Source organism: Agelaius tricolor, unplaced genomic scaffold (genome assembly GCF_023055355.1).
Source record: "Agelaius tricolor isolate 1412-34295 unplaced genomic scaffold, bAgeTri1.0.p SCAF_10, whole genome shotgun sequence".
Taxonomy (NCBI): Eukaryota; Metazoa; Chordata; class Aves; order Passeriformes; family Icteridae; genus Agelaius; species Agelaius tricolor.
In genome coordinates this window covers 10,330,610-10,344,874 of record NW_027269270.1, presented here as the reverse complement: position 1 = coordinate 10,344,874, position 14,265 = coordinate 10,330,610, and the positions used below count along the sequence as shown (strand labels likewise).

The following is a 14,265-nucleotide window of genomic DNA, read 5'->3' as shown; positions in this document are numbered from 1 at the left end:
CTGAGCCCTAGCCAGCAAATAGCTCTAGTTGTGCCGCACAGATTCCTGCTCTGGGATGGAAGGATCTGAAACAGCCAAGTACATAAAGCAAGATACCTGAGGTCTGAGCCAGCTCTGGGCAATATGAACTCCAAGGGCAGATTTGCTTTCTACTCTTCCCCTCCTGCCCTCCGCCGGTGCAGCAAGGGGAGGGCCGCAGCTTTGCCAGGTCTGTTACTCTTCCACCCCGCTGTGCACCCCTTCCCCTCGGCCAGAGGCAGCACGGCCACCAGGCTGCCCCGGGAGAACCGGGGTCCGCAAACAGAGGAGAACAGGCGGGACGGAGAAGCGGAGCGGACTTGCAGCAAGGACAGCTCCGCTCAGAGAAAGCGGGAGCTCCGGGTGCCCGGGAGCAGCGGCCGGGCCCGGGGGTGGGGGCTGCTCTCGAGCCCTGACGTAAAAACTAAGCGGGGCTGCCCGCTCCGGCTTCTTAAGGAGCGCGGCGGCGGCGGCAGCGGTCTCGGAGAGCCCTGCCCTGGCCGGAGCCTGCCCGAGGTAAGCGCTGAGAGCCGGGGGCGGCGCGGGGCGGGCGGGCGCGGAGCGGGACGGGAGCGGCGGCGGAGTCGGGCGCTGCCCGGAGCCTCGGGAGCCGCGCGGGACCGCCCGGGGATGCTGCACCGGAGCGGGCACCCGGCCCGGGATCGGCTGCGGCGGCTGCACGGCCGAGGGACTGCCGTAACGAGAGCTCCAAGTCAGATGATAGTAACACATTAATTGATTAACTGTTAAATTATTATTGTAAGGCATTATCCATGACGGGGAGTGGAGCAGGAGACTACACTGCAAGGGGAAGCAAGGATAGGGGGGAGGGTGGGAAAAGTCAGAACTAGGAAGTGTAAATAGCACTCACACACACACAAACTTCAATGAATGGACAGAAATAACAAGAGATTGGAGGGTGTAAGGAGGAATTGCATGGAAGCATTCACCACATGCACAGGTAAGAGATTAATGAAATCTCCAATTTCCTGGGCATCCCTTCCAGCTCTCAATTATCTAAAAAACCAAAATCTTGAACCTTGTGGAAGACTAACAGCACAGTGCTGCCTGAGTTTGACCAATTTGACCATAAGGACCAATTTGACCATAAGGACCATAAGCCTTTGCTAGTGACCCTTACTAATGCCATGCACATCACATTTTCAAGGGCACCAATTCTCATATTAATGCCCTATGAACTCCTTGCCCAGGACTGTCCCCTTGTTTTGACAAATCCAGAACCCTTGTCTTAGCCAGTTTTGTAACATATAAAGTTTAGAATAGGTGCGGGAGAGCAGAAAATACAAAGCAACCAGTTCCATTTTTAACCTGTGCAAGTGAGATGGGCTCTGTCAAAGTCACAGAACCATCATTTAAAGGATTTTAGTATTATTAGCTTCTTTTACTATTATTCCTTTGCTTGAACAATTTTTTGGGGCTCCCCACCCACTGTCCCATGTCTGTCTCCTCACCCTCATGGTCATATTTGAGACTGCTAAACTGCTCTGAAAACCAGAAACTTGATAAAGTTAACTATGTCCCTTGAAAAAGTCTCGGTAAACAGACATACGTGCATACTGCATGGCACACAGGTGTCTGTGCCCAATGGAAGGGCTCTGATGCACAAATAAGAATAAAGTAGTGACTCACAGGATGTTTTTGCCTTGCTTCTGAGAAAGTAATCAAAGCCTGCCTTGTGGAGTAGGGTACAGAAGAATGATGTTTCTTGGGGATCTTGGAAGCAGCAGGAGGACAGCCCTATTACTACCACCACTGTCATAAGTGACATCCACTAGGCAGTGCAGTGTGGGAAGAGCATGCTGTCCCTCTTTTGTTCCTTAAATGCAATGTTCAGCTCCAGGGCTGAACATTGCCAGCTCTTCTCACAACACCCGAACTTGGAATGAAAAGTGGCTGTAGGCAGCTGGGGAACAAAGTCTGAATGGTCTGAATACCTCAAAAACGTTCCCAGAACCTGACCAGGTAGCCAGACAGGGGGCTAGGTAAGAATAACATTTCTAGGACTGAAGTCTCTGAAGAGTCCTTTAGCTCTATAAAGAAATATACTCCACAAAGCAGACTACTCTTCCCTAGTCTCACACACAGGCTACTTTTCACGTACAATTCCTCTGCACATCAATATCCTGCCTTTGGCATTTTTCTTCACATAGCAAAGGAACACTTCTTCAGGATCACTCATAGAAGAGACTTTCTACACAAAAAGCCAATTGCTTATCGAGCTCATTAAGAGAAGTGGCTTCTCATCCCCAACAACCAAACTGAAAACATTCAAGCATGAATACTCAGCAGATCAGCACATGCATTAAGCAGAATTTTGTCCTAAATGCTGATCTCAGAGATAGCTGATTTCCACAAATGGGAAGTTCTCCATATGTCATGAGCTACACTAAAAAACAACCCCTCAAACTTGTTCAATATCAGAAAAGCTAGAAGATTGTTAGAAAATGTAACAGAGAAGTATGTAGTAGAAATGAAATCTGATGGAGACAACTGGGCCTTTCTGTCCACAAAACAATCATTCTCAGAATTTCTACCTATCCATTATTGATACTACTTAGCAAATTTCAGAGTTTTAACAGTTAATTCTCAGTGATCTGCAATACACATTTATACTTTTAAATATATACAAAGACATCTCAGCACAGGAAAGACATGGACTTGTTAGAGCAAGTCCAGAGAAGAGCCACAAAAATGATGAGGAAGGTGAAGCAGCTCTCCGGAAAAGACAGCCTGAGAAAGCTGGGGCTGGAGAAGAGCAGGCTCCAGGGAGACCTTGTTGCAGCCTTCCAGTACTTAAAGAAGGCCTATAGGAAAGATGGGGACAGGCTTTTTAGCAGGGCCTGCTGCAAGAGGACAAAGAGTGATGGCTTCAAACTGAAGGAGGACCAATTTAGATTAGATATAAAGAAAAAAAAATCTTCTACAATGAGGGTGGTGAGACACTGGAACAGGCTGTTCAGAGAAGTGGAAGATGCCCTATTCCTGAAAACAGTTCAAAGTCATGTTGGACAGGACTCTGGGCAATCTGATGTGGTTGAAGATGTTCCTGCCAATGGCAGAAGGGTTGGACTAGAGACCTTTAAAGGTCCCTTGCAACCTGAACTGTTCTATGATTCTATATGCATGGGTACATGTTGTACAGTACAGCTGCTATGTGATGGCTTTGCTATACCCTCTTCTCAGAACTGTCCTGTCCTTTGGCACCTAAACCACTCCTGGTCAGTGGATGAATCTGAAACCTGCAATAATTAGAACCATTAAAACACATTTTCAACAACATTTTTCCACCTGCTGTCCACTGATCCTTGTGATTCTGAAGACTACTTTAAAGGGCTCATAAAATGTTGAGAAAAGCAAGACTGGCTAAAAGCTTAAATTATGTAAAAAGGAATGGATTTTTACTGAAAAATATTTGGGATCTGTAAAGCAAAAATGGCAAAAAAACTTTCAGTATTAAGTACTTCCAGATAAGACAGTTCATCATTCAGATCTGAAGATGATTAAAAATTTTTACACATGCTTCTGCTGCACAGAGCATTGTCACTCCTCTAGTATTTATGTACATACAAAAAGCATACACAAATCTTTAAAGAGCAGAGAAACAGTATTTAAGTGCCTTGCGTATCATGTAAAGCAACAGGATTTTATTCCTGCAACTAAGAGTGAGACTTTTTCAGCTTTTCTTGGTTTTCTTATATTTCAGTGACATAATGGATCTTGGAAGCAGAGGAAGAATCCACTGCACCATGAGATTCACCTGCTCTCTCCTACTCATGGCAGTGTTCTGTGTGACACCTTTCCTCTGCCACAGTCAAGTTGATCCACTGGCTCTTGGGCGGGCAGACCCCCAGTGCTGGGAATCCTCCTCAGCTGTTTTACTGGAGATGAGGAAGCCTCGCATTTCTGACTCTGTCAGTGGCTTTTGGGACTTCATGATCTTTCTGAAATCCTCAGAGAACTTGAAACATGGGGCTTTGTTCTGGGACTTGGCTCAGCTCTTCTGGGATATCTATGTGGACTGTGTGCTCTCCAGAACCCATGGGCTGGGGAGAAGGCAGCTGTCAGAAGCTGTCAGAAGCCCCAAGACGGCTACTCTACGTTCTCAGTTCACAGGGAGAAACCAAGGTCACTACTCCTTTAATATGCATCTCATGGGCAATAATTAGAGTCTAGTGGAAAGAAAAGAGATTGAGGCCTATTGTGCTATGTGGTAATAACACAGAAACAGAGGACAGTGCGTGCAAAAACCCCCTACTCCTCCCAGTGAAGTGTAGAGCTGTGTTTATGTTCAATGTGATCTCAGTAAAAATTTTACCTCCAAACAATCTGACCTCTAACAACAGCTTTTAAGTTTCAGTTTGATAGGGTAGGAAAAGCAGCAGAAAGTGTGATACAGGAGGGTTCAAACAAAGAAGGCAGCTCAGCAACTGAATATACCAATATATTCTTCCATAGCAGCATTTTTACCACAGTTGTGCTACGAACAGGCTAGGTCTGGATTCCCCATTCTGAGAGGAATGCACTGCACTGGGCTGTTGGGGAGAGTGGCAGCCTTTTAGCAGAAGGGTAAAGGTGTGTCTACTTGCCATCTAGCAGCCAGTCACTATTTTTCATTTTCATACCAGTAACTTCACCCAACAAACAATGGAAACAGATCTCAGGTTTAGATTCATGCAGGCTTTCAGACACAACTACAGCTCCAGGAAGAACATCACTACCTGTGACACTAAGTGCTGCAATTCCTTGTCTCCAGGTTCCCAGGCCCCTCTCCATATGCCTGTCAACTACCATCCTCATTCCCAAAAGGGAGACACAGTATAGCTTTTCCTAAATCTCAGTCTCTTCCAAGGCTTCAGTTCTGATCCTGCTACCAACAGATATATCCTTCCCTGGAGAATAACCACTTTCAGATAGAGGTAGGTGCTATAATTTGATGGAGAGGTAGAAGTGCTGTTTCCATCACCAACAGTGTAGTGCACGAGCCCACAGTGAGAGGCAGAACTGCCTTTACACTTCAATGGATTGAGACCCTTGTCTCCACTTCCTAGGGCAGTGTCTTAGTTATTAAGATGCTTAGGGGGAATGTTCATGGAATAATGAAGAGCCTCTCTGAGCAAGTACCCATTAGAGTGTCTCTAAAAATTGGACCTGAACTCAGGGTTCTTGCACCTCAGGGACAATACACCACTGGACCATCCCACTCTTGCCCACAAACCTTAAACATTTTTGAGTATTGAAAGCTAGAATCTGGGATAGGAAGGACTGAGAGGTCCTTACTCTATTACCTACAGGCAGTATCCTGAACTTTGAGATAGGAGTTGAACTTGAATCAATCCCCTCAGACTGAAAAACTCACACCCACAGGGTCAATTTCTAATCTATGAGTCAAACAACCACTACCTGCAATTTAAAAGCAAGGACTGGATCCTATCCTGCTCTGCAAAGAATCTGAGCTCTGACTGGATCTTTACTGTGTTGGCATGCAGCACAGAGCCTACTTCTGGTTTCCAAGTGGTCTTGGACATCACACAGGCAACAAGTTGCTCAGTCCTTACTAGACTGACGTGCTTCTGGGTGCAAATAGAATCCAGCTTTAGACACACACAGTGGTAGTATTGTCAAAAACTGAGATAATCCTTCAGGTTAAAGCACTAGATTATTTTTTGTTTGGGATTGCAGCTTTGAATATCACTGTCTAAACTCCCACTTAGCCTTTTGCTTACATCTGGTTCTACATATCTATATCACACTGTGATTTTCCTATACAAAGAGCTTTTGTTCTAGTCAAGATTAAAGAGTAACAGTCTGATGTATTTTGAAGAATCAAATTAAGGGGTTTATGATAAGAATAGTCAGAATTTATCTCTTATACAAAGGGATTTTAAGCACTACTAAGTATTCACACCCTCTGTTTTGTGAATTGTTATCAGTTAATCTGGTTTCTCTGTACAGCTGATCAACATCAGTTTGTCGCAGGCAGCTTATAGCAGTGACAGCCTATTTTTTTTTTAGAGGAGCTATCTAACTTCTCATCCAAGTCTCACAGTTTCTTAACAAAGCCAGCTGTTTTAATCTTTGTAACCTGTGGTCCAACTGCCTTATTTCACCAGTGCAAGTAGAAATCAATTGGTAATAATTGCAGCTAGAAATGCCATAGCAAATGATGAGGACTAGAATTTGCACTTATGCATAGAAGTACAAGCCTGTTTCCTCAGCCCCAGGAGCAGCACTAACAGCACTTAAATTACCTCGTGTACTTCACATCTACATGAGCAGGTATAAATAGCTTTCAGTAGGCTTGTTCCAGAATTCCAAAAATAAAGCAAAATTTTCTTGTTTTATTCTGTTACTTTTGCAACAATTGGTAACTTTATTGCTTCATACTCAAGTTTTTTATCTTACTCCTCCTAAATAGTTAAAATTTCAATACATTTGGGGTTTGTTTTGTTGTTTTAATTGCAAACAGGATCATAAATCAGTAATGAGGAGCAACCTGCATTCTCTGTTTTTCCTTAAACATATCAATGAATTGGAAAAGCAAGACAGATATCTGAACTTGGCACAGAAATACTGATGTTAAGATGTTATTATGAGCCTTACATTTCAGAACTAATGGATAAATCCCTACTTGTGAAGATTGAGAATCACAAACTTTCTAAGGAGAAAAAACCCCTACTTTGTCACATCTTAGAGGCACTTTCATCATCAAGTTACCCATACTTGATCCTCCTGGGAAACAATTCTCTTCTAGTGTGCACCAAGAAGTGGGAGAAGTAGCCCAGTTCCAGACTTACAGATTCAAACACTGTTTTCTGGATCAGTCTAGTCCGTCCAGGCTTTTATCTTCAGACTGTATTCACAGTCTGAAGATACTCTTAAACTCTACACAACCCATGAAAAAGACTACAAAATCAGAACAGTTGAATATGAGTAATCTGACAAACTGTCTCAATCAACCTAAAATCATACTTTACCCAGCAGCATTTCAACTTCCCTAGATATTCTGCAGAGAATTCTTAATCAGCTGTAAGTAGAGAGAAGTAGGCAAAGTTTTTCAGATACCTGACCAAGCTATCTTTAGTAACTCATACCTTTTCCCTAAAAACACCATGAAAAAGCAGGTTTCATAAATGCATTTCCAATCTATGACAACGCTGTAGTTACATCACAGTTACAACAACTCTAACCAAAATAAGACTTTAAAACCACCAAGAAAACATAGCTTTTGTACTCACAGCAATCTTCCTGAAGAGCAGCTGTACAAGGAGAGCCTCCTCAAGAAGCCACATTGGACATCCTCCATAGAGACATCTGAAGACTACAGATACAAACCCTCTGCTTCTTTTCTCCTTTCTTGCTTTCCTTTTTTTCTCCTTTCTCTTTTCACCCAGCAGTCCCACTGCCCCTTACCACTCAGTGACCTCAGCTGTGCCCAGCTCCCTCACAGGTGCAGACGGTTAGGCTCAGATCACCCTTTGCACCTGGCCCAACTCTGCAGGGTGTCAGGGTGGGGTAGTGGGGCAAATGCTATTGAACAATTGAGGTCTGCTAAATAAGCAGGTATTGTGTTAATCAGTTACTTTTTCAGAAGACAAATATGTTTAAAAGAAAGAAAAGCAACCAGCTGCCTTTTAGAGATCATTGCAAAGAAAACACCCCATAGTTCCTCAAGGAAATATCAAATGTGCTGCTAGGCAGTGTGAGGGATCTCACCCACTGCGCAGAGAGGTTGATAACAGGCCAGTGTGGTAGTAGGATTCTGAGCAGACTTAAGCACTTTGATTCTGCTAATTACAAGTAGAAGAGTTTTATAGGAAGACCACAGGAAAAGGCCCATACTGGGAAAAGATCAAAGTGACATGACACTGAAAGGCAACATGCAAAGGGAGGGATATGGCTATCATCAGGGCAAGAGGCTTGGGGGCAATGCTGATAAAGTACGACCAGCAGAAGCTAAATGCGGAGGAAATGTAAGGTGTGGGAAACTGAGTATTCAGCTGCTCTTTGCTGTTTGGAAATTATTTACTTATATGCATTTTTATGTCACTTTTCAGGGATGTTTTCTCATATTCAGAGGTCACCAGTTCTGAAGAAGAAAGACTCATTTGAAGATTTAATAAGTATCCATATACATAAGAGTAGATCTATATTACTTGGAAGAGTCATTGGAAAGCTAGGAAAAAAGAGGAAATATCACATTTAGTCTAAGATTTTGATTTGTGGATAATTTTAAACTATTTCTATTTATTTTTTGTATTTTAATCCCCATTGATGTCAATTCATGTGGTGGAAAAAGGCATGTAACCTCAAGCACGACATCTCTGATTAATTTGGACTTATGGGTTTTCTTAATCACCTATGAATTAAGTCTCCTTACTAAACTGCATGATTTATAAGCAGTTGCCTACTTGAATCTGTGTGTATATCGGGCTTCTTGTAATACATGTGATCTGTTCAAACTAATGTCTTTTGGGTGCCAAAATAGGAAATAACTGATTCTTCAATAAAACATAGACAAGCAGAGAAGGAAGTTGTCAAAAAACCTCCACTGACTACAAGACAGGATTAGAGAAGCGATGGTGATGTTTGGTTGTATGCAGAGCTGTACACTTGTACAGAGCAACTCCTGCTCAGAGACTACAAGAGACACCATCTTACTGAAGAAAAATGGTACATATTTCTACATGAAAAATACCTTCCAAGAATGTTTTCAGTTTTGCAGTAAAAGGGTTAACAGATTTTATCAGCTCCTCTGCTTTCACACTTAAAACGTTTAATCACAAAAATTCTCATACTTAACTTGCATTTGCTTCTTTTTTAGTTTATAAGTTCTTTGTAGAAAAACCAGCTTCTCCTGACTCCTATTGATGACCCTAGCAGGCAATTTGAGATTAAACTAATGCAAAACAATTTATGGCCGGTAACATTTGATTGCTTTTATGGTATAAATTATTTCCATTGCCAGATTGGCTGGATGAAACCATGAATTTCATCTTTCCAGAGCTATTACATTTAGTTGTTCATTCAATGTTTCTTTTCTTGAGCATGTAGCAATATTTGGTGGTTTGTTTGTTTTTTCTTTTTTTTTCCAAAATGCCCACAGAAAAATGGGCTTCCTGGTTGTTCTTCAACTTGCAGAAATAAGTTCGAGTCACAAAACGTAAAGAAATATTGAAATGGTTACTGGCATGAACAAATAAGGCTTAATCACAGTCCCATTGAGGAAATCCTGACTTAAGGAAGAAAATAAAAAACTGTATGAAGGCTAGCAGCTTCAATGGCACTGAATTTGTGCTTCAAGTTAAGCATGCAGCAAACCATTTCAATGTTTGAGAGAACACTAAAGCAGGATAAACACAGGAACACACAGTTTATTGTACTCAACAACAGACCCCCAGTTGCAGCCACAGCCTATGAGAGTGCTTTGCTGCCATGTGGGAGGGCAGCAGCATTATTACAACAGATCTGCTCTCCCCTCTACTGATGGTGTTCATTAATTATATTATTGTCTCTAAAAGCCTTATTGTTGCAAATCTGTATCAATAGAAGAGAGTCTTCACTCAGTCCCTACAGCTACCAAGACCAGCACCTGACAAAGAGTGTGAAGGGCTGGATGCTCAGCCCAGGAGGATTGGTATTGGAGTAGAGCAGATGTTACCTCTTGCCGTACACTCCCAAGCTCTAGCAAATGTGAAAGCAGACAGATTATCTGAACAGGTCCTGTTTAACTGAGATGCATTTCCAGGCCCTTTGGGCACCTCTTAGTGATTCCACTTTAGATAGGTCCCACCTGCAACAACAGGATCCTTTAGAAAATGGCTCATGTCAGCTTTCTTCCTCTCTTCAGACAGAAATACCACTATGGGCCAAGACAATGTTTAGCTTAAATGAATTCACAATACTTCTCTGCTTCAGTAAGCTTCTTAATGAATAGGCTGTAGCAAAATTCAGCCTTTGAGGCAATGGGCAGGAAAGGATGTGGAGGCATGACTGACAAAACAGATCAATCTCTAGGATAATCACACTATGGAGAACATTTGGAAATTGCTGATGTAAAGAGGCAATCTGTGTTATTAATTGTGCTGAAATAAAAAAGGGGATGCAACTGACTACATGTAAACCTGCAAGTGATAGAGTGCAAGCGATAAAAGAGTGTCTATATTAAAAAAAAAAAAAACCAAGAGCTCTCAGTTTGAGATGAAAGTAGATCTGCTATACAGGAACATTTAAAAATGTCACTGTGCTTAAAGACAGGATATTACCTCCTACCACTGTTCCTTATCAAATTCATGGCAGATCTTTGTGTGAACTAGGATTGTTTTTACAGATATTGTTCCTGGCTTACTGTTTTTCAGTGAGAGTGTGTCAGAAGAAGGATGGGATGAACATGTCTGACTGAAATTCCTTCACTGTCATCTGAACTGAATAACAGCAAAATAAAGACCTTGTGATTTTGTCCCCTTCATCTTACAGGGATCTGTGAGCTAAACAACTGCTTCTTAGCATGGAAAACAATTCTTTAAGTCTTTACATAATGACATGAAAAAACAATTCACGGTAGTTCAGGAGTATCTATTTGTAAGAATTTGTGCTCCAGGTCTGTTTAATGGTGCTTCACACCAAACCAGCATTTGTCAGTTGCTACTGTTTCCAACCAAGTTGAATTCAGATGCACACACTAGAAGGAGATTTAAAGCCTCATCAGAAGCTGACCATAATCAACAAGTAGGTTCCTTGGATTGTTGTGTGTGTCTCTGGGCACTGGCGTATTGCAAAAGCGATGAGCTTCTATCTCACGGTATATTATTTATGTTATGATATGCGTATATCCACTTTCTATTTACCTCATCACTATTTGTTCTCTGAGTCCTCCCTCCTCCCTCAATAAGTTTCTTTTTTTTTAATTTTCACCCTCTTTACACTACCTTTGCTACAGACAAACCACTTGTTAGCTTCCAATAGCATACCATTATTTCTTGCTGTAAATTCTCAAGTGTTTGCAGTACATGTAATTCAGGCCTCCTTTGACCAAAACTAGCAGAAAGAATGAGGAATGTTCATTAATCTCACTACCACAGTGTAAGGTCTTTCAAGAAAATGGCTGAGCTGCTACCAACAGAAAAGAAGATTTCTAGCCTCTTTAATGAGTCAGGCAGCCCCTTTATCTTGATGATTATAACTCATTCTGAAAAATACAACACAAGGAAAATCTATGTGGAAAATCTGTGTAGAGTTCTGCTAAGCAGCTTTTCTTAAGCCCTATGCTTTTCATTAGCCTTTTCAATCACATCAGCCTAAACACTCTTTGATTATATATGAAACAAAGCTTCAGAAAATTTTCCAATTTTTGTCCCAGAGCTTCCAAAAATATTTTGTTTTTACCCAAATGAAATTTATTTTCTTTGTCATCACAGAAAAAAATCCTGTAAAAACTTGGGGTATTTTCTTTCTTGGCAAGCTGGTATCGTTTCAGTGACATAATTAAAATCCTTAAAGGTATGCAAATTTTCTTGAACCATAACTGTTTTTGAGCATATACAACAAACATAGTTATTTACTATTTTTATGCACCTCCTGCCAAAGAACCATAGTAAATAACTGACTACATTTTTTTCTCTCTGAAGTGGTACTGAATAATTGCAATTTCTCAGGTCTTTAAAATCTTTCTGTACACTACAGGAAAAAGTATTTTCCTTGTTGCTGGCATCAACAAGAAATAGAGCACCATTCCAAGGAAGTAACTCGACCATGGGATATCAACAGCTAAAGAGAGAGATATGGGCAATCATTTGCACTGCTGAGGAAGTCACAGCACAGCAGCTGGAAATCACCAACAGAAAAGGAATATAGTCTCCAGAATCCTCCAGGTGAAGGCTCTAAATGCAGAAACCTGTCATGCTGTGTTATTACAGGCAACATCTGAGACACTTTAAAGAGTCTCTTTTAAGAGACACAGGATCAATTACCTTTAAGTAGTTCAGTGAAGTTGTAAGGTGAATGGTAGTTTCCATCACTTAAAAGCTGGTGAAATTACTTGGTTGATGAGGTCAGAAAAGGATCTGCAAACATGCTCAGCTGTAGAGAAGAACTCCTGGTGCAAAGCAGTTTGTTGGGCTGAAAAGCAGAATAAATTTTAAGTCTTTTGAAGCTTTTGGATGCTGATAGAGCACTAGAAAACTCTTAATGAATATCTAACATAACTCTGTAGAAGCACCAGCTTTTTCTGTCATATTCCATGTTACATCCTCATTATCAAAAGTGAGGCATCCTGAATGTTGAACAAAGCTCTGTTGTGTAAGACCTTTGATTACGAAGGGATTTTGTACTGCTGGAAGTCTCCTAGGACTAGAGTTATAGTTACAGGTCACAGAAGTGGCAAGAGCAAAAACCTCTCATGCCCTCACCAGTTTAAGTTTGCTCCTTAATTGACTGCCAAGACTCATTATCTCTTAGGAGCTTTGACTCATCCAATTTCAAATCAGTCTGAAATTAGGGGCTATATTTGGAATATGCTCTACCTTACTATATAGAATAATACTACATAGGCTAAAGGAAGATTCTGAGTTTCCTCTGAGGGTTACATGACTATGAACAATATTATGGAATAAATGGGATGAAGGTAAGAAAACACAGTGACAAGATGACTGGAGAACTTATACCTGGTTGAGTTTGGAGAGACAACGTGTCCTTCAGTTTCATCATTAGTAGTTCCAATTCCTTTCTCACTTCCTTCTCATCAGGTGGTATCTGCATTGCAGTGGGAATAAGAACTGTATTCCCCATTCCACCAAGAGAGTTTTCTGTCAGTTTAGGCAGATATGTTTGTTTCTCTTTTGCTTGTTTATGCTGTCCCATAAAGGGTTTGTCACTCTGCAGGGACACTGACTCCAGTGGGTCATCTGAGAATGTGAAGTCCACTGCAGCAGGAACCTCAGGTGTCTGTAAAAGCTGCCTTCTATTCACAGAGTTTGGGGGATTCAAAGATTTCCATTCTGCACATGTTCTGAAAATAGGCCTTATTTGGACAGGATTTAATTCACTCTGCATTCTCCTTTCCAACAGAACATGTGGATTTCTTGGCATTGTATTATGACACTGTGCAAAAGGATGTTCTGATGACTGCAACATGGTCTACAATAGACAAAACACAGAAAATAAATTGTAAAAATAATTGGTATTTCAGTTTGCCAGTAGTACTAAAATAGTATTGCAGAAAATGCTACAAAAAAGCTGTAGGAGGAAAGTATGTAAACATTTTCTGTGAAACAAGAGCCTTTTAAGAATCTCAGAAATAATTATAATGATAAGAATCACTATAATTGAAAACAAATAAAATATTTTCTATAAGATGTCTGTATTACATCCCAGTAAAAGACAGCAATTAGGAATGACATTATATTTATTCAATGCCAGCACTTTGACTCTTCTCTAAAGAACAGACTGCAATGAAGTATCTAACACTTCTGTTGGAAACTCTTACTGGAATATTCATTATTTTCATTGCAGTAGTATTTAAATGTGCTAATATGAAAATCTGTGCTAGTTGCCAGATATGCACAGAATGACAAGAGCATACATACTGCCAAGACCTTATCTGCTTTCTCTGAAGAGAAGAGCCTAAGATGACTGAAAATACAATTGGAAGGTGTATGAAATGGTATTAAGAGTGCTGGTCTACAGGAAAAGCAGTTGTTAGTGTCCAGTAATGGCTCATAGCTGTGACAATTCTTGATATATATATCACTATACCTTTACTTCTTCCTTCATGTGCTGCAGCGTCATTTGCAGGTTTTCATGGCTTACAATCAGGCTTTGCAGTTTTGCCTCTATTTTGCAGCTTTTTTCTTCCTGGCAGTTATGAAGAAATTGCATTTTGTCCTTCCATTTGTTGAACTTCTTTTTCATATGCCTACCAGAGATACAGGAGGGTGGGATTTTTGCTAGACCAGACATACACAAATATATACATTCATGGAAATGAGCAAACACTTTAGCACAAACTTTATCCCCTTTACTAGTTCAGGAAAATTTTGTCAGCTTTGGTGTTAGAGGCCAATATTTCAGAAGCTGGACTGTATCCATGGAATTAGCAAGAACATGAGTATTCCAAATGAGGAAATATGGGAGCTGAGTAGAACTGTGGCCACATCTGAACCTTGCATCTTGGGGTTTTACCTTTCCCACAAAGGTGGCTGCAACAGGAGAAACAATAGCAGTTTCTCTGCA

The 14,265-nt window shown here is 41.1% G+C and overlaps 2 protein-coding genes across 2 annotated transcripts in view; one reads left to right on the top strand and one right to left on the bottom strand.

Moving 5' to 3' along the window:
• The window catches only part of DYTN (dystrotelin), a 78,368-nt gene that overhangs the window by 44,257 nt on the left and 19,846 nt on the right, over nucleotides 1-14,265 (bottom strand). The window contains exons 13-15 of the mRNA XM_071434718.1: nucleotides 13,789-13,948; nucleotides 12,699-13,170; nucleotides 12,006-12,153 (exon numbers count right to left, since the gene is read on the bottom strand). Of these exons, the coding sequence (XP_071290819.1) occupies nucleotides 12,050-12,153; nucleotides 12,699-13,170; nucleotides 13,789-13,948 (736 nt within the window). The 3' untranslated portion in view covers nucleotides 12,006-12,049. The remainder of the gene's footprint in view (nucleotides 1-12,005; nucleotides 12,154-12,698; nucleotides 13,171-13,788; nucleotides 13,949-14,265) is intronic.
• On the top strand, nucleotides 3,750-8,242 carry FAM237A (family with sequence similarity 237 member A). Its single transcript, XM_071434232.1, has 2 exons — nucleotides 3,750-4,164; nucleotides 8,094-8,242. Exons 1-2 carry the CDS (start codon nucleotides 3,750-3,752, stop codon nucleotides 8,240-8,242), a joined length of 564 nt encoding a protein of 187 aa, XP_071290333.1.

Coding starts and splice junctions, on each gene's coding strand:
- FAM237A (XM_071434232.1), top strand. CDS start 3,750: ATGGATCTTGGAAGCAGAGGAAGAATCCACTGCACCATGAGATTCACC. Junction 4,165..8,093: donor GTTCACAGGGAGAAACCAAG/GTCACTACTCCT, acceptor GTCACTTTTCAG/GGATGTTTTCTCATATTCAG.